Raw genomic sequence first — 24,288 nt, forward strand, 5'->3', positions numbered from 1 at the left:
ATGGATACTTGGGTTATTTCCAGATCTTAGCTATTGTAAATAGTGCTATGAACATAGAGGTACATATATTATTTCTGATTGGTGTTTCAGGCTTCATAGGATATATTCCTAGAAGTGGGATCACTGGATCAAATGGAAGTTCCATTTTTAATTTTTTGAGGTAACACCATATTGTTTTCCATAGTGGCTGCACCAGTCTGCATTCCCACCAGCAGTGTACTAGAGTCCCCTTTTCTCCACACCCTCGCCAGCACTTGTTGTTTGATGATTTGTTGATGGCGGCCATTCTGACAGGTGTGAGGTGATACCTCATTGTTGTTTTAATTTGCATCTCTCTGATGATTAGTGATGTTGAGCATTTCTTCATATGTCTCTTGGCCATTTGTATATCCATTTTGGAGAGGTGTCTATTTAGTTCCTCTGCCCATTTTTTAATTGGATTCTTTGTCTTCCTTTTGTTGAGTTGTATGAGTACTCTCTATATATTTTGGAGATTAACCCCTTATCTGATGTATCATTGGCAATTATATTCTCCCATATAGTGGGTTCGCTTTCTGTTTTGTTTTTTTATCCTCACCCAAGGATATTTTTCCATTTTTTGTACAGATAGAGTGGGAGGGAGAGAGAGGAAGGAGAGAGAGAGAGAGAAACATCGATGTGAAGGGACACATCGAGTGGCTGCCACCCGCACGACCAACCAGGGCCGGGGACAAACTGCAACCGAAGTACGTGCCCTTAGCGGGAACCGAACCCGGATCCCTCCGGACCGCAGGCAGACGCTCTAACCGCTGAGCCAAACCGGCCAGGGCCGCTTTCTGTTTTGATACTTGTTTATTTTGCTGTACAGGAGCTTTTTAGTTTGATGTACTCCCATGTATTAATATTTTCCTTTGTTTCTGTTGCCTCAGGTGATGTATCATGAAAATTCTGTTGTGTGTAATGCCTGAAATTTTGTTGCCTACATTTTTTTTTTCTAGGATTTTTATGGATTAACGAGTCACATTTTAGTCTTTTATCCATTTTGAATTTATTCTTGTGTATGGTTAAGTTGGTGGTCTAGCTTCATTTTTTGCATGCAGCTGTCCAATTTTCCCAACACCATTTATTAAAAAGGCTGTCTTTATTTCAATGTATGCTCTTACCACCTTTGTCAAATATTAATTGAGAATAATGTCTTGGGTAAGTTTGTGGGTTCTCTATTCTGTTCCATTGATCTATATGCCTGTTCTTGTTCTAGTACCAGGTTGTTTTGATTACAATTGCTTTGTGGTATAATCTGATATCTGGTAATGTGATCCCTCCTACTTTGTTCTTCTTTTTCAAGATTGCTGTGGCTATTTGGGGTCATTTTTGGTTCCATATAAACTTTTGGAGTATTTGGTCTAATTACATGAAATATGTCATTGGTATTTTATTTTATTATTATTTTTAAAACTATTTTTTCATTATTAATTTTAGAGAGGAAGGGGGGGGAGAGAGAGAGAGAGAGAGAGAGAGAGAAAGAGAAACAGAGAGAGAGAGAGAAACATCGATGAGAGAGAACATTGATTGGCTGCCTCCTGCATGCCCTCCACTGGGGATTTGATCCACAACTTGGGCATGTGCCCTGACTGGGAATCGAACCAGCGACCTCCTGGTGCATGGTCTGAGGCTCAACCAGTGAGCCACACTGGCCAGGCTGTTGTTGGTATTTTAATGGGCATTGCATTGACTCTATAGATTGCTTTGGGTAGTATGGACATTTTAATAATGTTAATTCTTCCAATCCATGAACAAGGTATCTACTTCCACTTTTTTTTATATCTTTCTCTATTACTTTTTTCAATGTCCTGTAGTCTTCTGAGAACAGGTCCTTTACTTTTTTGATTAAGTTTATCCTAGGTATCTTAGTTTTTTTGCTGCAATGGTAAATGGTATTTATTTTTTTTAGATTCTCTTTCTGTGAGTTCATTATTGGTGTATAAGAATGCTGTCAATTTTTTTTTAAAGGAAATGGTTTTAATTGAATTAATGAGATGAATAGATAGTGAAGACCTGTTTGCTACTTACATGAAAGATGATTTTAAAAAATAATCACTGCACAAAATACAAAGGGTAGGGTTATGCTGTGATATTAAATTTTTTCCATGTTTTTCTTGACTGTTCAAGAACAAATTAAAGTTTCCACGGCAAATTTGTTTTCAAAATGCCGAATTGTAACACAGTCTCTGACTTCATGTTTCTGAATACCTTTAATGGTTTCTCTGCGTTGCAGTTTTTAAGTTTCCTTGTCATGACACAGTCGATAAATAAAGAAACCCAGGTGGTCAACGTTTTCAGTGCGATCAGTGATAACCAGTAATGTGTTCATAAATCAGATATGACTGAGGCAAATAGGTTCCAGCCTTTATGTTAATAAGTAACTCCAGTAGGTTTCTGGGTGGCATAACAATGGAAGTGTTCAGAGGAATCACATAGCACTTATTCAAGTTAAGATCTAACTAGGCTGTGAGTTTCTTGCTAAAGTCATGAACAGTGTTGGCAGGATCACTATCTGCAAACTCTGGGACAGGCACGCTGATAAATTCAACCTCATCTTCCTCAAAGATCTTAATATTTTCCTCACTTGTCTGGTAGCGAGCAGCTGGGGCATCTGCAGAAGGCTCATTCAAGATGACATCATCTTTGATGTACTTTATTAGTACACATCATCTGGTTGAAGTGCAAAATATTTGTACAGGTATGCTCCTCCTAGAATGACACCTACAAGCATAAAGGCTAGTCCAAAGCACATGTACCAACACCAAGCTCTTCTCTAGCCAACTGGTGCCACTTCATCTGGTCCTTGCAGTCCACCGTGATGGCGTCGGGCGGGATGATAAGCGCCTCCTCGCTGCTCTTGGGCTCATCCTTCTTGGCCTCCTTCTGGGCCAGAGCCGAGTTGAACGTCACCTTCACCATGGCTTGGCCTGGGTGCTCTCGGAGGGCTGCGGTGGAGGCTTGAGGCGCGGGCTGTGGGCTCCTGGCTGCAATCGCAGCCTCCTTGGCGGGGCTGCGGGCGCGGCTCAACAGCTGCTGAGCAGGACTGGGCGGCTCCGCAGCGGCTGAGGCTCTACTGCGGCACCGCTCCTGCAGCCCTCCACTCAATTTCTTGATGTTAATTTTGTATCCTGCTACTTTGCCAAATTTGTTTATTAGCTCTAGTAGATTTTTGATGGAATCTTTAGGGTCTTCTATGTACAATATCATGTCATCTGCGAATAATGACAGTTTTATTTCCTCCATTCCAATTTGGATCCCTTTTATTTTTCTTGTCTAATTGCTGTGGATAAGACTTCCAGTACTATGTTAAATATGAGTGACAAAAGTGGGCATCCCTGTCTTGTTCCTGTTCTCAGGGGAAATGCTTTTAGTTTATGCCACTGAGTATGATGTTAGCTGTAGGTTTTTCATATATGGCCTTTACTATGTCGAGATATGATCCCTGTATTTCCACATTGCTGAGCGTTTTTATCAGAAATGGGCGCTGAATTTTGTCAAATGCTTTTTCAACATCTGTTGATATAATCATATGGTTTTTATCTTTTATTTTGTTTATGTCGTGTATCACATTTATTGATTTGCGAATATTGTACCAGCTTTGCATCCCTGGGATGAATCCCACTTGGTCATGGGAATAATATTTTAATGTGTTGCTGGATCTGATTTGCTAATATTTTGTTAAGGATTTTGGAATCTGTTCATCAGGAATATTGGACTGTAGTTTTCTTTCTTTGTAGTGGTTTTATCTGGTTTTGGAATTAGAATTATGCTGGCCTCATGAAATGAGTTTACAAGTCTTCCTTCTTCTTGGATTTTTTGGAATAGTTTGAGGCGAATGGGAGTTAGTTCTTCTTTGAACGTTCAGTAGAACTCCCCTGTGAAGCCATCCGGGCCTGGGCTTTTGTTTGCTGGGAGTTTCTTGATTACATCTTCAATTTCCTTAGTTGTTGTTGGTCTGTTCAAGTTTTCTATCTCTCTTCCCAGTTCAGTTTTGGGAGACTGCGCGTTTCTAGAAATTTGTCCATTTTGCCTAGATTGTTCAGTTTGTTGGTGTATAATTCTTCATAGTATTTTTTAATGATTCTTTGTATTTCTGTGGTGTCAGTTGTTACTTCGCTTTCATTTCTGATTTTGTTTGTTTGGGTCCTCTCTTTTTGTTTCTTGGTGAGTCTGGCTGGGGGTCCATCAATCTTGTTTATCTTTTCAAAGTACCAGCTCTTTGTTTCCTTGATCTTTTGAATTGTTTTTTTTGTAGTTTCTATGTCGTTTATTTCTGGTCTGACCTTTACTATTTCTTTCCTTCTACTTGCTCTTGGTTTATCTTTTTGTTTACTTTCTAGTTCTTTGAGTTGTAGGATTAGAAAGTCAATTAGAAAATTTTCTTATTTCTTGAGTTAGGTCTGTGCTATGAATTTCCCTCCCAGGCCTGCTTTCGCTGCATCCCATAGATTTTGTGTTGTTGTGTGTTTTCTTTGGTCTCCAGATTTTTAATTTCTTCCTTGATCTCCTTGATAACCCATTCATTGGTTAATAACATGCTATTTAGCCTCCATGTGTTTGAATGTTTTTGTGTGCTTTTGTTATTATTGATTTCTAGTTTCATTCTGTTGTGATCTGAGAAAATGCTTCATGTGATTTCAGTCTTCTTGAACTTGTAGAGACTTAGTTTGTGTCCTAACATGTGGTCTGTCTTTGAGAATGTCCCATGTGTACTTGAGAAGAATGTGAATTCTGCAGTTTTGGGTTGTAATTTTCTGTAGATATCTATTAAATACATTTGATCTAGTGCATCATCTAGAGTCGCTGTATCCTTGTTACTTTTTTGTCTGAAGGATCTATCCAGTGATGTCAGCAGGCTGTTGAAGTCCCCTGATATGATTGTATTGCTGTTGATTTCTTCTTTGAAGTCCTCTAGAAGTTTTTATTTATTTATTTATTCATTTATTTATTTAATTTTATTTTTTTCTTAATTGATTTTAGAGAGAGGAAATGAGAGGGAGAGAGAGAGAGAAACATTAATGAGAGAGAACATCAATTGGCCACTTCTTGCATACCCCCCACTGGGGATCAGGCCCACAACCTGGGTATGTGTCCTGACTGGGAATCAAACCAGCGACCTCTTGGTACATAGGTGTTTGCTCGGCCACTGAACCACACTGGCTAGACCCTCCAGAAATTTTTAAATGTATTTTGGTGCTCCTATGTTGGGTGCATATATGTTCACCAAGATTATATCCTCCTGTTGTATAGATTCTTTCAATGTTATCTACTGCCCTTCTTTGTCTCTAGTTATGGCCTTCATTTGAAGTCTGTTTTATTGGATATGAGTATTTCTACCCCAGCTTTTTTTTCCTTTCTGTTTGCTTGGAACATTTTTTTTCCATCCCTTCACTTTCAACCTACATCAGTCTTTAATGGTGAGGTGGGTCTCATCAACAACATATTTATGAGTCATGCTTTCTTATCCATTCAGCTACTCTGTGTCTTTTGATCTAAGTGTTTAATCCATTTACATTTAAGGTTATTATGAATATGTACTTATTTAGTGCCACTTTTGTTCATTATGGTTATGTTTCTCTTCCTGTTTCTTCTGCTTATTACAGCAGTCCTTTTAACATTTCTTGGAGTGCTGGTTTGGTGCTAATATATTCCCTTAGCCTTTTTTGGGGGGAGGGGGGTGCATCTGGGGACCTCTTTATTTCACCTTCTATTTTGAATGATAGCCTTGCTGGATAGAGTAGTCTTCGATTCAGGTTCTTGTTTTTTATTACCTTGATTACTTCATGCCATTCCCTTCTGGCCTGTAGTGTTTTGGTTGAGAAATCAGCTGAAAGCCTTATGGGAGGTTCCTTTGTTGGTATCCTGTTACTTATCTCTTTCTGCCTTTAGGATTCTCTCGTCTTTAATTTTTGGCATTTTAATGACAATGTGTCTTGGAGTGGGCCTATTTGGGTTCTTATTACTTGGGGCTGTCTGTGCTTCTTGAACTTGTATGCCTTTTTCCTTCATCAGGCTAGGGAAGTTTTCTGTCACTATCTCTTCAAATATATTCTCTAACCCTTGCTCATTTTCATCTACTTCTGGAACCTCCTATGATTTGGATGTTGTTACATTTCAAGTTGTCCCATAGTTCTCTTAAGTTGTCTTTCTGTTTTTTAATTGTTTTTTCTTTTTGGTTTTCTGACGGGTGATTTTTTTTCTACCCTGTCTTCTAATTTACTGATCTGGTCCTCAGCTTCCTCTACTCTGCTGGTTATTCCTTCTAATATGTTCTTTATTTCTGCTATGTCATTCTTCATTTCCAATTGGTTTGTTTTCGATGTTTCTATATCTTTACTCAAGCTGTTGAGCTTCCTCATGATTTTTCTGAACTCTCCCTCTGATATCTTGCTTAATTCTATGTCATTTATTTCTTTTCCTGCAGAATTATCTTGTTCTTTTATTGCAGATTTGTTTCTTTGTTTCACCATTTTGGCTGCCTCAGTGGGTTTTGGAGCCTTCCAAAGTTTCCCTGTGGGGGTTGGTGTTCCACTGATTGTGGCTCCCTCTACTGGGTTTTGATGAGTGTGGGAGGACCCACGTTAAACACCACTGACAACTCTTACTTCCCTGGGTAGATTTTCAAGCCCAGGAAAGGTTCAGTTAACCTCTAGCTTTTTGCCTGGAGACTATTAGTCTCAGTTACTTGATGAGCCTGGACATGTAACCCTCAGCTGGATGAAAAATCCTTCAGGTGTAAGAGGATTTCCAGTGGGTGGGGCACTTGCTTGCTATCAGACTTGATGTTAATGAGCCTTAATTTGAATTTCTCTGGCCTGACCTGGTGGTGTTGAATTTCTGTGGTAGGGGCCGTTGCTTCTCTCTGGGGCTCTGAAAAGGGGCTCTTTGAGTAATATGACTACTGTCCAATGAGGGAGTGATTCAACATGAAACTCTTGGTGTTCTCCTGTCCAGCTCTCTCCTGAGCCAGGAGTCCCAGATTCTCTCAACACAGTTCTAGTCCAGTCCACCCTCCCTCTGCCAGAGCCCAAAGTGAGTGGCTGTAGCTGATTTGGTGCTTTCTAAAAACCCCACTTTCTTAGTGGGAAGCACTTTCAGCTAATACAGCTCTCTGTTGCTGTCTGTGGGCTCCCAGTCTGCCCTCGCACACCTCTGCAGTTCCTGCCAGGCTTGATTTGGTGTCCTCCTTATGTCCCCGGTTGTATAGGCTCTCTAGCTGCTTTTCCGTTGGTTTTCCCCTATTGTTCCTCTTTATTTTAGTTGTAATTGCAATTTGGTCCTGGGAGATGGTCTGCGTAGCTTCCATTCACTTCACCACCATTTTCCACTCTCTGTAAGACACATTTCTTTATCTTCAGAATAGAATGCCAATAACACAAAACTTACATATTGTGACAGTCACCTGAGGGAAAACATGTAAAAGTTTTTAGCAAAATTCCATTTGCAAAATATGAATTTTTTGAATGCCTTCCTCTCTTGAATTAGAAATATTGTTCCCAAAATAGATTTTATTTACAATGCTGTAAGCTTGCTTAGACCTGAAGCAGCGTAATCACAGGAGATGGTCACAGGAAATGTCAATAGATGGTCTTGTTGCCAACTCAATGCCAACAAGAGTTCCCAGTTTGGGGTGCCATGAAGAAGTAAACTGTATGCTGTGCAAACAGCTCAGTTGTGATACAGCTGACTGTGAAACGTCTTAATAATGTTGCAGCTCAATTATGAAAAAGCACAGCATGGCTGCAAGGCAGGCCTTAGGCAAGACCCCTGTCCAGCAAGACAGCTCTACTCTGCTCTGGTGAGACGTGTTTGGTGTTTCAGCTCCAGGTGGGGAACAACCTCCAGTCTTCTGTGAAAAGGCATAGTGTGCACTGAGCCAGAGGGGAACTGACATATAACAGAAGTCCCTGTCCTGGTCCCTGATGGGTCCAGCCTCATGCAAGTGAGGACTCCAAATTCTTGCAGTTTGATTGGCCCAACTGCAATCAGAAATCCCTGTCCTGATTGGTCAGAATGGAGCCGCTCTGATTGGTCAGTGAGGAAGCTGATGGGGATACAGCTGCGCAGCTCTGATTGGATGGGAGAGTCAGTCCTATTGGTTGAGCTAGGATTTCAGGAGCTCCTTTGTAAGGGCTGGTCAGGTGGCAGGAGCCGCACAAGCAGGTGCTCAGTGCAGGCTTCTCCCTGAGGTGCAGTTTGCATGAGAGGCCCCTGGCTGCTAGCCTGTTTTTTAAAATTTGAGGTTAAGCCACTGAGAACCCTTCTTTGTAGGTACTGTCTTTCTTAGGGTCACAGCCATAAGCTAGATTTTAAAGTGAATTTCAAAATAAGACAAATATATAGTAACTATAAAAATAATTGACATTCGCCCTGGCCAGTGTGGCTCAATGGTTAGATTGTCAGCCTGCCCCCCAACGGGTCTCAGGTTTGATTCCTGGTCAAGTGCACATACCTGTGTTGCAAGTTTGATCCGTGGCCCTGGTCAGCTGGTCGGGGTGCATGCAGGAGGCAACCAATCAATGTATCTCTGTCACCTCTCCCCCCCCCCCCTTCCTCCCTTCCATTCTCTCTAAAAAAATCAGTGGACCCCTGGCCAGTTTGGCTCAGTGGTAGAGCATGGACCTGCAGACCAATGAGCTGTGGGTTCGATTCTGGTCAAGGGCACGCACCTCCATTGCAGTTCATCCCCAGCCCTGGTCAGGGTCGTACGGGAGACAACTGGTCGATGTGTCTCTCTCGCGTCGATGTTTCTCTCTCTCCCTTTCTCTCCCTCTTTCTTCCTCCCACTCTATCTGAAGATAAATAGAAAAATATTCTCAGGTGAGGATTAAAAAAAAAAAAAAGGAAAAATATCCTCCATGAGGATTAACAAAACAAACAAGCAAAAATTAGATGTTTGTATGCACAGACATAGATGAGGTTACTTAATGGTTGAGGCTGTTTTTTTCTGTTTGTCTCCTAGGTTATGGATAAATACGGCGAGTTCTATGGCCGGGACAGGATTAGCGAGTTACTTGGCATGGACAAAGCTGCTCTGGACTTCAGTGATGCCCGGGAGAAGAAGAAGCCAAAGAAAGACAGCTCCCTGTCGGCTGTGTGAGTCCCCCTCGGCCCCGCCCCGGCTGGAAGAGGGAGCTTGAGCTGTCCGAGGGTGTGGTGCTTCCGTTTCTCCCTCTGGGTCAGGGACAGAGAGACGGAGAGCAGAATGCACACAGAGTCTACTTTTACCTCCGGCCATTTTGAGCTATGGAATGATTGGATTTTTTCTTTTAATTTTTGAAGGTGTATTTTTCCTTATTTACATAAAGCAAAAAAAAATTGATACTCTTAATTTGCCCTTTCTATCCTTAAATGCCACATAAGCCAAGTAAAATATATGCAGAAGCGCAGTAGGTGACTGTTTTCTGATTCTTCTTGTGTGAAAAGAAGTGAATTTTTGTCAAAGGGAACTGTGTAGCCCTTTCAATAGAAATGTTCAAAGTTCATTTTCTTTCATTACAGTTATTGCATTTTATTTAAATAGCGAAGACTTAGTATGTCAGAAATACTGTGCTGCTGCATTATTATTTAGAAAGCTTACTTTAAAATTAGGTGGTTTTAATAGGGTGCTTGCATGAAATATTAATATATTATGATGTACCAGAAGGCTGCAAATGAGATGGATTGATTTCACCTAAGATTGATTCATTCTCATTCTCTCTCTCTCTCTCTCTCTCTCTCTCTCTCTCACACACACACACACACACACACACACACACGTAGTATGAGTGTGCATGAGCTCATAACTCAAAACCATCTAGCAAAACGCCTCAGCTTCTGGCTTGTAAGTTTCCCTGGAACCAGCCCTGTGGTCCAGGGACTGCCCTCCCTGATTGGCCCAGAGCCGCGCAGCCCGGTCCACCCAAACAGGCTCACTGCCACCCTCTCCGTGCGGCGTCACCATGCCCGCGGACAGGATGTGCCGCTTGGTGATGCTGATGGCGGACTTGTACGATAGGGACAGAAAATGTACGATAGGGACAGAAAATAATCACAAGAATAATTTTTAAATTAAAGCAAATGTCTACCACAGGAAATGCAGCCGTCCTGACATAAACCCTTACTTTGTTTTAGGTTGCTTTCAGGGAAAATAATCATGCTCTCATGCTAATTGCCTTACTGTTTATTTCTTATCTCTTCCTTTTTCAGTTAGGATAAATTATTCTTCTATTAAAGCCCATTGTAAATATTCATGGAACTTTAAAAAAATGTTCTTTAGTAATAAATTTATTATAGTTCAGAGACAACTTTTCTTACAGTAAAAAAAAATTCTAGGCTAAGGTAAATTAAACTTTAAACATTGGGGGGGGGTCTACTAAAAAGTAAGCTTTGATTAATGACTGCTTATTCTGGCACTTATAATTTAAGATTGGCCCAATTAAAATAAAAGATTAAAGAAGTAATTAAAGACTAACACAGTAAGTCCAGAGAAGCCTTTTAGGAAATAATACTAATAGTATTTTATAGTGTATTGCATCATCTGTCATATCAATTACGTGGAATATTGGAAAGGCTAACAAATCATTTCTAGCCCATAAATCAGTGTGGTTAGTTCTAAAAAAATGAAGATTAAAAAGTATGTTTTAATATGTTTGCATTTTAATCTGCAAAGACCAGGAATAATTATGTTAGGACTTACTCATTTCGGATGTGTGTGGAGAGTCTCAGTGTGGGAGATGGTGTGCCGGGCGCTGGGGAGCTCAAGGCTTGGCCGGAGGGGCAGGGATATACACTCCCTCCGCTAGGAAACTGCTGGAGGCAGGGCGGGGCGTGGGGCTCTGCGGCGTGCCGGGGGCCGGGGGAACGGTCAGTTCCTTCTTGGGTAGAGAAGGCAAGCTTTCTGAAAACGAAAGGAAACAAACCAAAATGTAAAGGCCCTTTCGTGGGCAAGATCAGTCTAGTGGTAAAGTAACTGTGGATGTCTCTGCAGGCGTTTGTCTGTTGAAGTGCAAGTTATGCTGTTGGAATGTGGTTGCAAATGTATGATGAGGTCAGTGAAGACACTGTGGATGCACAGGTGTCAGCCCGTGTCACTTTCCAGGAATCATGGTCACATACAGTGTGGATCCACCTTATATTTAATGTAGGAAAAGAAAAGGTGAAAAAGAAAGGACTTGCCTCAAATAACAGACGATGAAGGTGGTGATGTTTTGTTCTGTTCTTCACCCTCCAGCTGAGGCTCAGGGAGCTCTGGGCACAGTGTTGAGCTCTGGGCTCCCCGGGCCCCTGGGACGGAGCGAATGCCCGGGATGCCACGGGCCTCAGCCTGGGGGCGGTGTGGAGTTCGCTCAAAACGCGTGTCTACAGATTCTCGTCTTTGTCCTTGCAGACTGAACTCCATCGACGTGAAGTACCAGATGTGGAAACTTGGGGTCGTGTTCACCGACAATGTAAGCCTGCCCGCCGTCCCCGTGGGGCACAGGCCCTCTGGTCGGCCGCCAAGCCTGACACTGCACATGTTGCTTGTCCACTACTCAGACTCGGTTCCTTCAATACAGACCACAGCTGGGAAGGACCCCCAGAAACACACCATCAGTCAGCCAGCCTCTCGCTCTGTGTCTTCCAATAGCCAGAAGCTGAAACAAAAATACGTTCACACAAGAGGAAACTCACGCACACTGGCGGGCTCTCTAGGTTTCCGTTTGGCAGTGGTGCAGCTCAGCGTCCACTGGTGTTGAAAAGCCAGTTCTAAGTACATAAACATGCAAAAATATTAACTGGGATAAATTTTAGTTTCTCCCCCATCAGATAATTATTGTGTTGATCCTTTGTTTATCAAAGAGCCTCAGAGCCTCGGAAATAAACATGGGGCCCAAGCACGTACCCAGGTAGAGGGAAGAAGTCACTTGTTACTGGAAGTTTCCTGTGTCAGGAAGCTTATCACCCTTCACCATCCCGGCTTGCTCAGCAACGTCACATTTTGGATTCTTAAAATTTTCTGTTTAAACAATTGCTATGATCAGTTGTCTCATTTGCTAGCTGTGGGGAGTCACTGGAGAGAACACGAGACTTGGCTGGACAGGTGCACCAGGGACTTCTGCTGTTGGGTGTCATCCAGGTCCTCGCGCGGCCTCAGGTCCCTCACAGCCTCTCACACCTGGGGAGGCTCGAACCCTCAGGCCTTCTGCTCTCTGGCTGCAGCTTGTTCGGTCTTAAAATTTCACTTTAATTTAGCGTTGACTTTCACTTTTTATTTTTTTTAATATGTTTTCATTGATTTTTTTTTTTTTTTTTTTTAGAGAAAAAGAAACGGGGGGAGAGAGAAGCATCAATGTGAGAGAGAAGCATCGATGTGAGAGAGACACATCAATCTGCTGCCTCCTGCATGCCCCCTACTGGGGATCACGCCCCCTACTGGGGTTCACGCCCCACAACCCGGGCATGTGCCTGGACCGGGAATCGAACCTGGACCTCTCAGTCCATGGGATGACTCTCAATCCACTGAGCCACACCGGCCAGGCTAGCATTGACTTTTATAGTGAACGTGAGTCCTGTCCTCCTAGAGACTGGTGATACCTCCAAATTCTCCTACCTCTCCCTCCACCTCTCCCGGCCGTGAGCCCGGGTGCCGGGATCTTAGAGGACTGTCCTGAGAGCTCAACGTACCCAGGCTGGCATGTTTGAGAACTGTCACCTGTCAGTAAGGTGTCTTGCAGCTAATTTCTTCTCCGACAGTGGAAGTAACGCCCTGAATAAAGCCGAGGGCCCAATTATATCATTAGAACTCTATAAATTATAGTCTAAGAAGACGAAGTAAGTGGAGTGATCACAATAGAACGAACTCAGAGTAGCTTTGACCTTTGTCATGGGCTGTGCTTTCTGACGGGCTGTGCCCTTTTCTCTTAACAGTCCTTCCTCTACCTCGCCTGGTACATGACCATGTCTGTTCTTGGGCACTATAACAACTTTTTCTTTGCTGCTCATCTTCTCGACATTGCTATGGGGTTCAAGACCCTGAGAACCATCTTGTCGTCAGTAACTCACAATGGCAAACAGGTAAGAGTTTATCTTTCTTTCCCCTGCAAAAACGAGAAGGCAACAAATATGCCTGTAATAATGAAACCAGACCTCAGATGGCCATGCAGTGTCGCAGGTTATTTTGAACAGAGGCTCAGTGCTGTTTCTCTTATAAACCACGAGGACAAGTGGTTTGAAGGTCACCTAGTCTTGGTGACTTAACCTGCTGCGTGACTTTGGATAAATTACGTAACGTTTTTAAATCTTAACTCCCTCATTCTGTAAAATGAACACAAAAAGAGTCTACCTCACGGGATTTCTGTGGAAATGATGTGATGTAAACGCGATGTCTGCATACGGCCCTGGCACACACTGAGCACTTGGGGGACAGTCACTTTGTTCCTGGGCAGCATCTGCTCCTGCTGATCCCGTGGGGAGCCCACGAGCCGCCATGTCCGGGGCCTGGGTTGTGTTAGTCAGGAAACACAACGTGCTGTACCCCAAAGCCATGTGGTATTTTAAAGCTGGATCTTCGTGTGATCTTTTTTCCACTTTTAAATTGCATAAAAGAAAGTGATGTTTCAAGCCTCACAAGGTCACACTGCTTGAAGAAAACTGGCATAACTCCAGAAAGTCGACCCAGGCTCTGATGGAACCCAGGTGCAGCCTTGAGGCTTTTGTTAGGAAGGGTCTTGTTTTGGCAGCACGCACGCAGGTACCGGTTCATTCTGTACTTATCAAGTGTCCACTGGGAGGTCACACATTCTGTGTTAGTTAGCATGGTAACGGAGCCCTTCTTTTCCAGAATCTAATGACCCAGCATATTTTCATTTACTTTATTTTTTGTTAATCCTCACCTAAGGATATTTTTTCCATTGATTTTTAGAGAGAAGGGAAAGAGAGAGAGAGAGTAAGACATTGTTATGATAGAGATACATCAATTGGTTGCGTCTCATACATGCCCTTACCAGTGTTGGGGATCGAACCTGCAGCCCAGGTAACCTGCCCTTGACCAGGAATCAAACCCTCGACTGGGTGGGCCAGTGCTCTAACCACTGAGCACAGCAGCCAGGCCCAGCATATTTTTAAATCAGTACTTCTCCACAACTCTTGAAACAGAAACAGTAAATTCACAGGATCATGGTCTCTGCTCTTCTAAATGTCAGCACAGTGTTCCTCTGTCATTTTAGTTCCCGAGTCTGAGTATGGCGTGCGCGGCACGTGGCTCCGTGGCAGGGGGCAGGTGCTTGCTCATCAGCCGGGGTGTTGGTTGGTTCTGAGCTCCCAGGATATCTAAGGAACTGGAGATGTTGACTCTGTGGTGTGTTTCACCCAAAAGGTCTGGCACTACATAAAATTAATTTCTAAACTTTTGTGCAATTACTATTTTACTTTTCGAAGTATCAACTTTTTATTTGCCGAAATATATAAAATACATAAATATATAAAACTTAACAGGTAAACATGCAGGAGTCTACAGCGGCTTTGTACTTATTTATAGAAGTGAATTAAGTTCTTTATTGAGATAACATGTTTCATACAGATAATTATGAAGTGGTTTTTAAAAGACTTACTAATATTTGCCAGCATAGTCAGAACCATCAGGGTGTACTGTGATCTGAGAAAGCAGACATAAAACATAATGCATTTCACTGTGTTTAGAATTTCTGTGATATAACCATAAATATACTTTCACCAACTTGGTGAAAATAATATTTTTAACATACACATATTCTATAATAGTATTGTTTGGAACTAAAGAAAGATTACATAGAATTGAAAGAAGACCTTTTAAACTGTGACATTTAAATAGTGTAAAAATGAGCCTTCAAAATCATGTTATCGGCTATTAAAGTGTCTTTCACTTTGATCATGGCTTTATGCTAACAAAGCAGGACTTCTCAGTTTTATTTTTTTAATATTTACATTAAATATTATTAATAGCATTTATTTCCAGATGTTAGAAGCAATACACATTTCTATTTAGTTTTAGGATGTGATTAAAAGAAAAAAATGATTTACAATCAGTCTTGTTATCATAAATGAGAGATTTCATTAGGGATGTATATTATTTAAAGGGAATAGACATTATAAAAAGAAAAGAATTTAATGGAGTATCCACTGTCACATGTTCAGATGATAGAAAAATGAACATTTTAAGCTGCATATTAATATTACTAATATCAACTTGGATATGAAATTAAAGCAGAGTTTATTTATACTCCAGCTATAGTATGCATTTATTAGCTAGCTAAGTAGTCAGGTTTCACATAGAACAGGCTGACAACTTGATGAAATAAAGTGACTGAAAACAAGTCCCCTGGGTGGTGGACAGGCCCTGGCCTGGTCTCTGTGTCCTGGTCGGTGAGTCCCGTTTGTGCTGAGCCCTGTCCTCCACACAGCCGCCGTGTGTCCCATGTTCTAAGCCGTGTTCAATGTCACCTTGCTTTGCAGCTGGTGTTAACCGTCGGCTTACTCGCTGTTGTTGTATACCTGTACACTGTTGTGGCGTTCAACTTTTTCCGAAAGTTCTACAACAAAAGTGAAGACGGCGATGCACCGGATATGAAATGTGACGACATGCTGACGGTGAGCTCACACGTGTGGTCTCGTGTGGATGAAAACGTGTCTGCCCCACAGCCTGAACCATTCGTGTAGTTATTCTTTAGCAGTGCAGAGTAGGAAGTAGATACACAGTAAGAAGTGTGTGGTCTTCAAAGAATCGACACTTTGCCCTTTTCACGAAACACGGAGGACCACTTCTGCAGTTCTGCACACCTGCCTCAGCGGCCCGGAGGGCACTTGTCCGGGAAGCGTGCATGGTGTGTCGCGGTGTGCGAGTGCGACATTGCTGTGAGCCTCGGCTTCTGTGTCCGGGACAGCAGGGAGTCACTTCCCTGGAGAGTAGTCGACGCCTTAGTTATTTGTTCACCTTAGCGACTTAAACTGGAGTTGATCAAGTTAAAAAATATATACCTTAATAGAACCATTCGTTCTTGCTTTTACATTGAGTATCCGGCTTAAATGACTTCCCTAGTCTTGGTTTTAAAATGAACAGATGGTAAAGCTTTCATGGTGCTTTATCACTGGTCTCTAACCTGCCTCTGACTGGTGGATCAGAACTGACCCCACGAGACCTTAGATCAGGCGGGGACATTAGACCAGGGTACTCCTCCAGGTGGAAGAAGATGACTCCTTCACTGAGCTCCCCATCCGGTGCCTCATGACTGTGGTATAGGTACCAGAGATGAATATAATTATGCTAACATCAGGGGTCACAGCCGACTCTGTGGCCCTGGTGGTGACCCTGCTCTCCTAACATCAGGGGTCACAGCTGACTCTAGGCCCCGGTGCTGACCTTACATGACCATGCTTGCACCTGCTTTGTGTGAGCTCCCATTGACTTAGTCACTTGAAGAACCCGTGCATTACTGAACCAGAGGTGAGCCCGGGATGTGGCCGCCTGCACCTGGCCGATGTTACCTGATTACCTGGGACGGGTCCAGAAGGTGGAGATAGGCCTCCTGGCCTCTCCAGCTGGGGCTCAGGACTGAGCGAGGGCCTGGGTTTATTCCACTTGGGGGATGTCTGTCCTTGTGTGTGAGACCGCCTCTGCCCAGCTGTGGGTGCAGACATGGGACACGCCCCGAGAAAGCGCTCCGCCTGCGGCTGCTCGAGGTGGAAGGCACCCTGAGTGTGCCGCTCAGATGTGTCCTTACTGCAGGAGGAGACTCAGCTCAGGCCTCGGCCACGTCGCAGCCCAGGCTCTTCACAGCTCTGTGCTGCGCATGTCAGCGAGCCAGACGGGGGCGTCTAGCTGATTGTCCTCGAAACCTCTGCTCGGGGCCACGCGCCTGCACTGCCCCGATCAGCCTTGCAGTGTTAGACTAACAACCCTCCACTTTTATTAGGTTCTTTTTTATTACAGTTTGCACCCAATATTATTTGTATCAGCATAGTGGTTAGACAGTCGTGTACTTTACGAAGTGCCCCCTGAATATTTTCAGTACCCACCACACACAGTTATTACAGTGTCATCGACTATATGCCCTGTGCTGCACTTTACATCCCCGTGACTATTCTGTAACCACCAATTTGTTCTTTTTGTTAATCCTCACCCAGGGACTTCGATTCCACTGATTTTTAGAGAGAGTGGAAGAATGGGAGGGAGGGAGGGAGGGAGGGAGGAGGGAGGGAGGGCGTGAAACATTGATGTGAGAAAGACAGAGACACATCAGTTGGTTGCCTCCTGCAGGTACCCTGACTGGGCAGGAATGGAACTTGACCAGGGATGTACCCTTGACCAGGAATTGAACCCCAAACCCTTTGCTGTGCCGGCCAACATTGTCACCACTGACCCACATGGCCAGGCCCAGTTTGTACTTAATCCCTTCACCTTTTGCACTCTAGTCTCTAGACCTCTCTCTCCTCTGTCTCTGGCAACCATCAGTCTGTTCTCTGTATCTGAGTCTATTTCTGCTTTATTTGTTTATTTTTCTATTTAGAGTCCAAATATAAGTGAAATCATATGGTAATTGTCTTTCTCTGTCTGACTTATTTCACTTGGCATAATACCCTCTAGGTCCATTCATGGTGTCACAATGGTAATATTTTATTCTTTTTTATGGCTGAGTAATATTCCACTGTATAATTACATCTTCTTTATCTACTTCTCTGTTGATGGCACCAGAGTTGCTTCCATATCTTGGTTATTGTAAATAATGATGTGATGAACATAAGAGTACTTATATTCACTGGCATCAGTATTTTGGGTTTCTTCAAAAGTGGAATCCCTGGGTCATAAGGCAGTTCTATTTTTAGTTTTTTGAGGAACCTCCATATTGATTTCCATAGTGGCTGAACCAAACATTCCCACCAACAGTGCATGGGAGTTCCCTTTTCTTTACATACTTGCCAGCACTGTTGTTTGTCAAATGTGTTATGATAGTTGTTTTGACAGGTGTGAGGTGTTATCTCATGGTGGTTTTAATTTGCATTTCTCTCATGACTAGTGATGTTGAGCATCTTTCCTATGTCCGTTGGCCATCTGTATGTCCTCTTTGGAGAAGGGTCTATTCAGGACCTCTGCCCATTTTTTAAAATTGATTTTTACAGAGGAAATCGAGAGAGAAACATCCATGCCAAAGCAAAACATCAATCAGCTGCCTCCTGCATGCCCCTACTGGGGATTGAGCTCAAAACCAGGGCATGTGCCCTGACCCAGAACGGAACTGGCAACCTTTTGGTGCATGGGACGATGCCCAACCAACTGAACTGCACCAGCCAGGGCCTCTGCCCATTTTAAGTGGAATTGTTTGTTCTTTTGGTGTTGAGTTGTATGAGTTCTTTATAAATTTTGAATATTAAACACTTTTAGATGCATCATAGGTGAACATCTTCCATCCACTAGGTTGTCTTTTAGTTTTGTTCATGGTTTCCTTTGCTGTGGAAAACTTTTTAGATTGAGGTAGTCCCATTTGTTTACTTTTTCTTTTGTTTTTCTTGTCCAAGGAGAATATCAGAAAAAATATTACTAAGGGCAGTGTCAGAGAGTTTATTGACTGTTTTCTTCTAGTTTTATGGTTTTGAGTCGTTCATTTAAGTCTTTAACTATTTTTCTTTTATCCTCACCCAAGGACATTTTTTGTTCAGATAGAGTGGGGGGGCGGGGAGAAACATCGACGTGAAAGGGACACATCAAGTGGCTGCCTCCCGCACAACCAACCAGGGCTGGGGACAAACTGCAACCGAGGTACGTGCCCCTAGTGGGAACCAAACCCAGGTCTCTCTGGACCACAGGTCGATGCTCTAACTGCTGAGCCAAACCAGCCAGGGCTCATTTAAGTCTTTAATTCGTTTTGCTTTTATTCTTGTATATGGTGTAAGAAGGTGGTCTTTCTTTCTTTCTTTCTTTCTTTCTTTCTTTCTTTCTTTCTTTCCTTCCTTCCTTCCTTCCTTCCTTCCTTCCTTCCTTCCTTCCTTCCTTCCTTCCTTCCTTCCTTCTTTTTTTGTATGTATCTGTCCGATTTTCTAAGCACCATTTATTGAATAAGTTATCTTTACCCCATTGTATGTTTTTGCCTCCTCTTTCAACCATTAATTGACTATAAAGGTGTGGGTTTATTTCTGGGCTTTCTATTCTGTTCTGTTCCACTGATCTATATGTGTCTTTTTATGCTAGTACCATGCTGTTTTGATTACTATGGCTTTGTAGTGTAGTTTGATATCAGATAGCATGATACCTCCAACTTTTTTTTTTCTTTCTCAGAATTGCTGTGGCTATTTGAGGTCTTTTGTGGTTCCATATACTTTTTTTTATTATTCTAGTTCTGCAATAAAATGCCATCAATATTTTGATAGGAATTGCATTGAGTCTGTAGATTGCTCTGGGCAGTATGGACATTTTAATGATGTTAATTTTTCCAATTTATGAGAATGGTATGTGTTTTCATTTATTTGTATTTGTTTCCATTTCTTTCTTCAGTATCTTATTTTTTGAGTACAGGTCTTTTATCTCCTTGGTTCAATTATTTCCTAGGTATTTTATTTTATTTTTTTGATGCAGTTGTAAGTGGGGTTGTTTTTTTAGTTTCTCTTTCTTTTAGTTCATCATTGGTGTATAAAAATGCAGCCAGCCCTGGCTGGTGTGTCTTAGTGGATAGGATAGAACATCGGCCTGTGTACTGAAGGGTCTCAGATTCTATTCTCGGTCAAGGACACATACCTGGGTCATTCCTGCTGGAGGCAGCCAATCAGTGTGTCTCTCTCACATCCATGTTTCTCTCTCTCTCTTTCTCTCCCCCTTCTTCCCTCCTTTTCACTCTCTCTGGAAATCAGTGGAAAAAATATCCTCAGGCGAGGATTAACAACAACAAAAAATTCAACCAATTTCCGAATATTTATTTTCTATCCTACTACTTTACTGAATTAATTTATCAGTTCTAGTAGTTTTTTTGGTGGAATCTTTAGGGCTCTCTATATACAGTATCACGTCATCTGCAAATAATGACAGTTTCACTTCTTTTCTACTTTGGATGCCTTCTATTCTTCTTCTTGCCTGACTGCTGTGGCTATAACCTCCAGTCTATGTTCAGTAAGAGTGGTAGACATCCCTGTCTTCTTCCTGATCTTAGAGGGAAATGCTTTATGACTTTTCCTGTTGAGTAAGATGTTAGCTATATTTGTCATGTATGGCCTTTATTATGTTGAGGTATTTTATTTCTACTTTGCTGAGAATTTTTGTCATAAATGGGTACTGAATTTTGTCAGATGCTTTCTCTGCATCTATTGATATGATCATATGATTTTTATTCTTTTTGTTTATGTGGAGTATCATGTTAATTGATTTGTAGATATTGTACCAACCTTGCATTGGAATACAGCCAACCTGATCATGGTGTATGATCTTTATAATATGTTTCTGAAATCAATTTGCTAATATTTTGTTGAGGATTTTTGCATCAATGTTCTTCAAGGGTATTGGCCCATAATCTTCTATCTTTGTTGTTTTAGAAATAGGATTATGTTGGCCTTGTAAAACAAGCTGAGGAGTCTTCCCTCCTCTTGAATTTTTTGGGGGAGTTTTTTGGTTACTGCTTTTTTAAGAATTATTTTATTTTGTTGGCCATACCCGGTCTATTTAATTGTTCTGTTTTTTCTTGATTCAGTTTTAGAAGATTGTATGTTTCTAGGAATTTATCCAGTTCTTCCAGATTGTCCAATGTGTTGGCATATAATTGTTCGTAATATTTTCTTATAATTTCCTGTATTTCTGTGGTGTCAGAAATACTTCTCCTGCTTCATTTCTTGTTTTATTTATTTGGGTCCTGTATCTTTTTTACTTGATGAGTCTGGTTAAAGGTTTATCAATCTTATTTATCTTTTCAAAGAACCAGATCTTGGTTTCATTGATCTTTTCACTGCTGTTTAAGACTATTTTGTTTATTTCCATCCTGATCTTTATTATTTTCTTTCTTCTACTCATTCTGGGCTTATTTTTTCTTTTCTTTCTTCTAGTTCCTTTAGGTATAAGGTAATATTGTTTACTTGAGATTTTTCATGTTTGTTGAGGTAGCCTGTATTGCTATGCATTTCCCTCTAGGACTACATTCACTGTGTCCCATAAATTTGGGGTTGTTGTATTTTCCTTTTCATTTGTCTCAAGGTATCTTTTGATTTCTTTTTTGATCTCATTGTTAACCCACTCATTGTTAGTAACGTGTTATTTAGCCTCTATGTATTTGTGTTTTTTTCAGTTTTCTTTCTTGTAATTGCTTCCTAGTTTCATAGCATTGTGGTAAGAGGAGATCTTGATATAATTTCAGTTTACTTATATTTATTGAGACTTGTTGTGTGTCCTAACATGTGGTGTATCCTGAAATATGCTTCATGTGCACTTGGAAAAGATATATATTCTGATGCTTTAGGGTGAAATGCTCTGAAAATATCAATTAAATCCATCTGATCCAGTGTGTTGTTTAAGGTCACTGTTTCCTTATTGATTTTTTTTTTTCCTGGAAGATCTATCCATTGATGTCAGTGGTGTGTTGAAATCTCCTACAATGACTGTCAATCTCTCCCTTTATGTCCATCAAGATTTGCTTTATATATTTAGGTGCTCCTGTGTTGGGTGCATAAATGTTTACAAGGGTTATATCCTCTTGTTGGATTGATCTCTTTGTCATTATATAATGTCCTTCTTTGTCTCTTATTATAGCCTTTGTTTTAAAGTCTATTTACAAGTATTGCCAGCCAGCTTTTTTCCTTTCCATTTGCATGAAATCTTTTTTTTAATAATATTTTTACTTTTAGTTAATTTGTATCTTTCATTCTGAAGTGGGTCTCTTGTAGACAGCATATATAGAGATCTTGTTTTCTCATCCATTCAGGTTGACTATGTCTTTTGATTAGGGCATTGAATCAATTTACATTTAGAGTGATTATTGATGGGTACATATTTATTGTCATTTTATTATACATATTTATGCTCCTTTATTTTCTTCTTTGTTCTTCCTAAAGAAGTCCCTTAATATTTCTTGTAATGCTGGTTTGGTGGTAGTGGATTTCTCTAGCTCTTTTTCTCGTCTCGTCTCGTCTCATCTCGTCTCGTCTCGTCTCGTCTCTTTCTATCTTTCCTTCCATTTTAAATGATATTCTTGGTGTGTAGAGTAGTCTTGGTCTAACAGCCACCATATATATGTATTTGCATCTTATTAATGCCCAAGCAGTGAGGTTTTGAAAAGCCCACCATGTGTACTGCCGTGCTTATGAGACTAGAGGCTGGTGAAACCCAGCAGCCAGCAGCACAGCAGCCAGCAGCATGGCAGCATGGCTCGGGAAGTAGCAGCTTTAATGTCTTTAATTCGGTTCTCGAAAGAAAACCCTTGCTTTGAAATGGTCTCCTTTGCATTTTCTTTCACAGAGTGAAGTCCAGCATATTCACTGAGTTGGGTTTTCTTGACTCGTGTTACATTGTATCCACATTATCCTGAGTTTCCATTGCCTGTTGTTTCAAGTTGTTTCTTGGGGTCTGAAGGGACATGGCTGATTTTCACAGGGACAGGATTCACCCTGCAGTGCTTTGTGAGATACAGCAGGTGGCGCTGTTGCCGCAGTTTCACACACGGTGACAACATGGCCTTTCTCTCTTTTCTTATTTACTTAGTTATTTGGGATCATGGTGTTTTGAGCCTGGGAACCTAATTACACCAACAGTGTCCTGATAGAATTTGAAGCTTGTCTGGAGGATTGTAGGAGAAGAAAGTGAAAAATGATCTAAAGTGTTCAAGTCCAGGGCAAAAGTGTAGACGGATTCAGCATGTATAAAGGGGCATCCATCTCAAAAGGAGGGGTTCTCACCTCCGAAGCACAGAGGAGTCACCAGGGCAGCTTTTAAATCCACCCTGGACCCCGGAACCAGAAACGGCAGGGAAGATATTGAGATCTGTATGTTTTAGAAAAAGCGTTCCAGGTGCTTGGGATAGAAAGTAGCTTCCCGGGGAAGTAAGCTGTCAGGTAATTGTTCTGAATCACTTATTTTACCTGCCCTCCCAACAGATGATCTCTCCAGTTATTTCTTTCTCCCACTCTCTCTGCCTCTTCTTTCCTTTTTGCCAAGATAGAGATCTCATAAGCATCTTTACCAGCCTACCAGAATCAGGTCATCCTCATGTCTCCTAAAGGCAACACAGATCATGGTTACCTCCAGGTGAAGCCGTTTAGCGGTGGGTGGGGAGCCGTAGGGTCCTCAACCTTGAGAACTCACGCCCAGCCACCCTCTTTCCTTATCACTGGGTTCTTTGAACAAAGTATATATTTTGTTCTTCAGAATTATTTCTTTCCATTCTCCAGCTCTTGTTACCCAGGTTTAAGCTGACGTGAAAAGGAAGGTGGATGAAAGGATTTCCATTTTCGGGCGGAGAATGCTAATTTGACAGCTGAACTGTCCCCCTCCCCATGTTAGTGGGTGGTCACACTCAGCCTCATGCTACTCAGCCAGTTCTGGGAAAACCTAGTTGTGGAGGATGAGGGTGGGGAAACCAGTATTAAAATCCCACATGTGAACTGGGCATTTCGTTCTCCATACATTGGTATTTTATTGAGCCTCTATAATAAAATCCACAAGACTATGTTTTTAGCAAGACTATCATTCTGTTATTGAACTATGATAGAGTTCCTTTCTCAAACTCTTAGAGCTGTCACAGAATGAAGGAGAGCCAGGGACACAGGGCTGTGGACAGGTAAAGCAAGATGTGGATAAGAGATCTAAAAAGATGACACATTTTCCTTAGTAATTTAGCCTCATCTCATGGTCTTTTTGTCAACTCTACATTAGAAACTAAAAATGACTCATTCTCTTGAGGACAGACTCGTATTAACCAGGCTCCTAAGAGTTTGATGTATGAGTCAGAATACCAGCGTCCTGTTCATTGAGAGTTCATGCAACAAGTCGCACACTCTCTTCCCTGTAGAACTCTACGTGGGAAGCCAGAGTATAACCCAGACGTGTTGGTCAGGAGGAAATGGCCAGAGGAGCCTGCTGGATGGTCTTAGCCACGGACCTGTGAGCCGAGCCAGGCCTGGCAAGCTAGGCATTCCAGGCAGTCATCATGTTGCTAGGGAAACCTGAGAGGCAGAATTGGACCTAGAGAAGTGCTAGGCCAGAGCCAGGTAGATTGTCCAGATTGGATCCCCTGCCCAGGTTCACTGCTGATTGTTTCAAGCACTGTCTCAGGCCCCCAGTTCTAAGGAATTACTGGCTAATGGTTTTCT

At 41.9% G+C, this 24,288-nt stretch overlaps 1 protein-coding gene and 1 pseudogene across 1 annotated transcript in view; one reads left to right on the forward strand and one right to left on the reverse strand.

The window, feature by feature from the left end:
- Positions 1-24,288, forward strand: part of RYR2 (ryanodine receptor 2) — a 450,374-nt gene that overhangs the window by 418,370 nt on the left and 7,716 nt on the right. The window contains exons 97-100 of the mRNA XM_036277752.1: positions 8,984-9,117; positions 11,390-11,450; positions 12,910-13,056; positions 15,472-15,606. Coding sequence (XP_036133645.1) covers positions 8,984-9,117; positions 11,390-11,450; positions 12,910-13,056; positions 15,472-15,606 — 477 coding nt within the window. The remainder of the gene's footprint in view (positions 1-8,983; positions 9,118-11,389; positions 11,451-12,909; positions 13,057-15,471; positions 15,607-24,288) is intronic.
- On the reverse strand, positions 2,039-2,940 carry LOC118640542 (annotated as a pseudogene).

This window comes from Molossus molossus, unplaced genomic scaffold (genome assembly GCF_014108415.1).
Source record: "Molossus molossus isolate mMolMol1 unplaced genomic scaffold, mMolMol1.p scaffold_m16_p_23, whole genome shotgun sequence".
Lineage (NCBI taxonomy): Eukaryota > Metazoa > Chordata > Mammalia > Chiroptera > Molossidae > Molossus > Molossus molossus.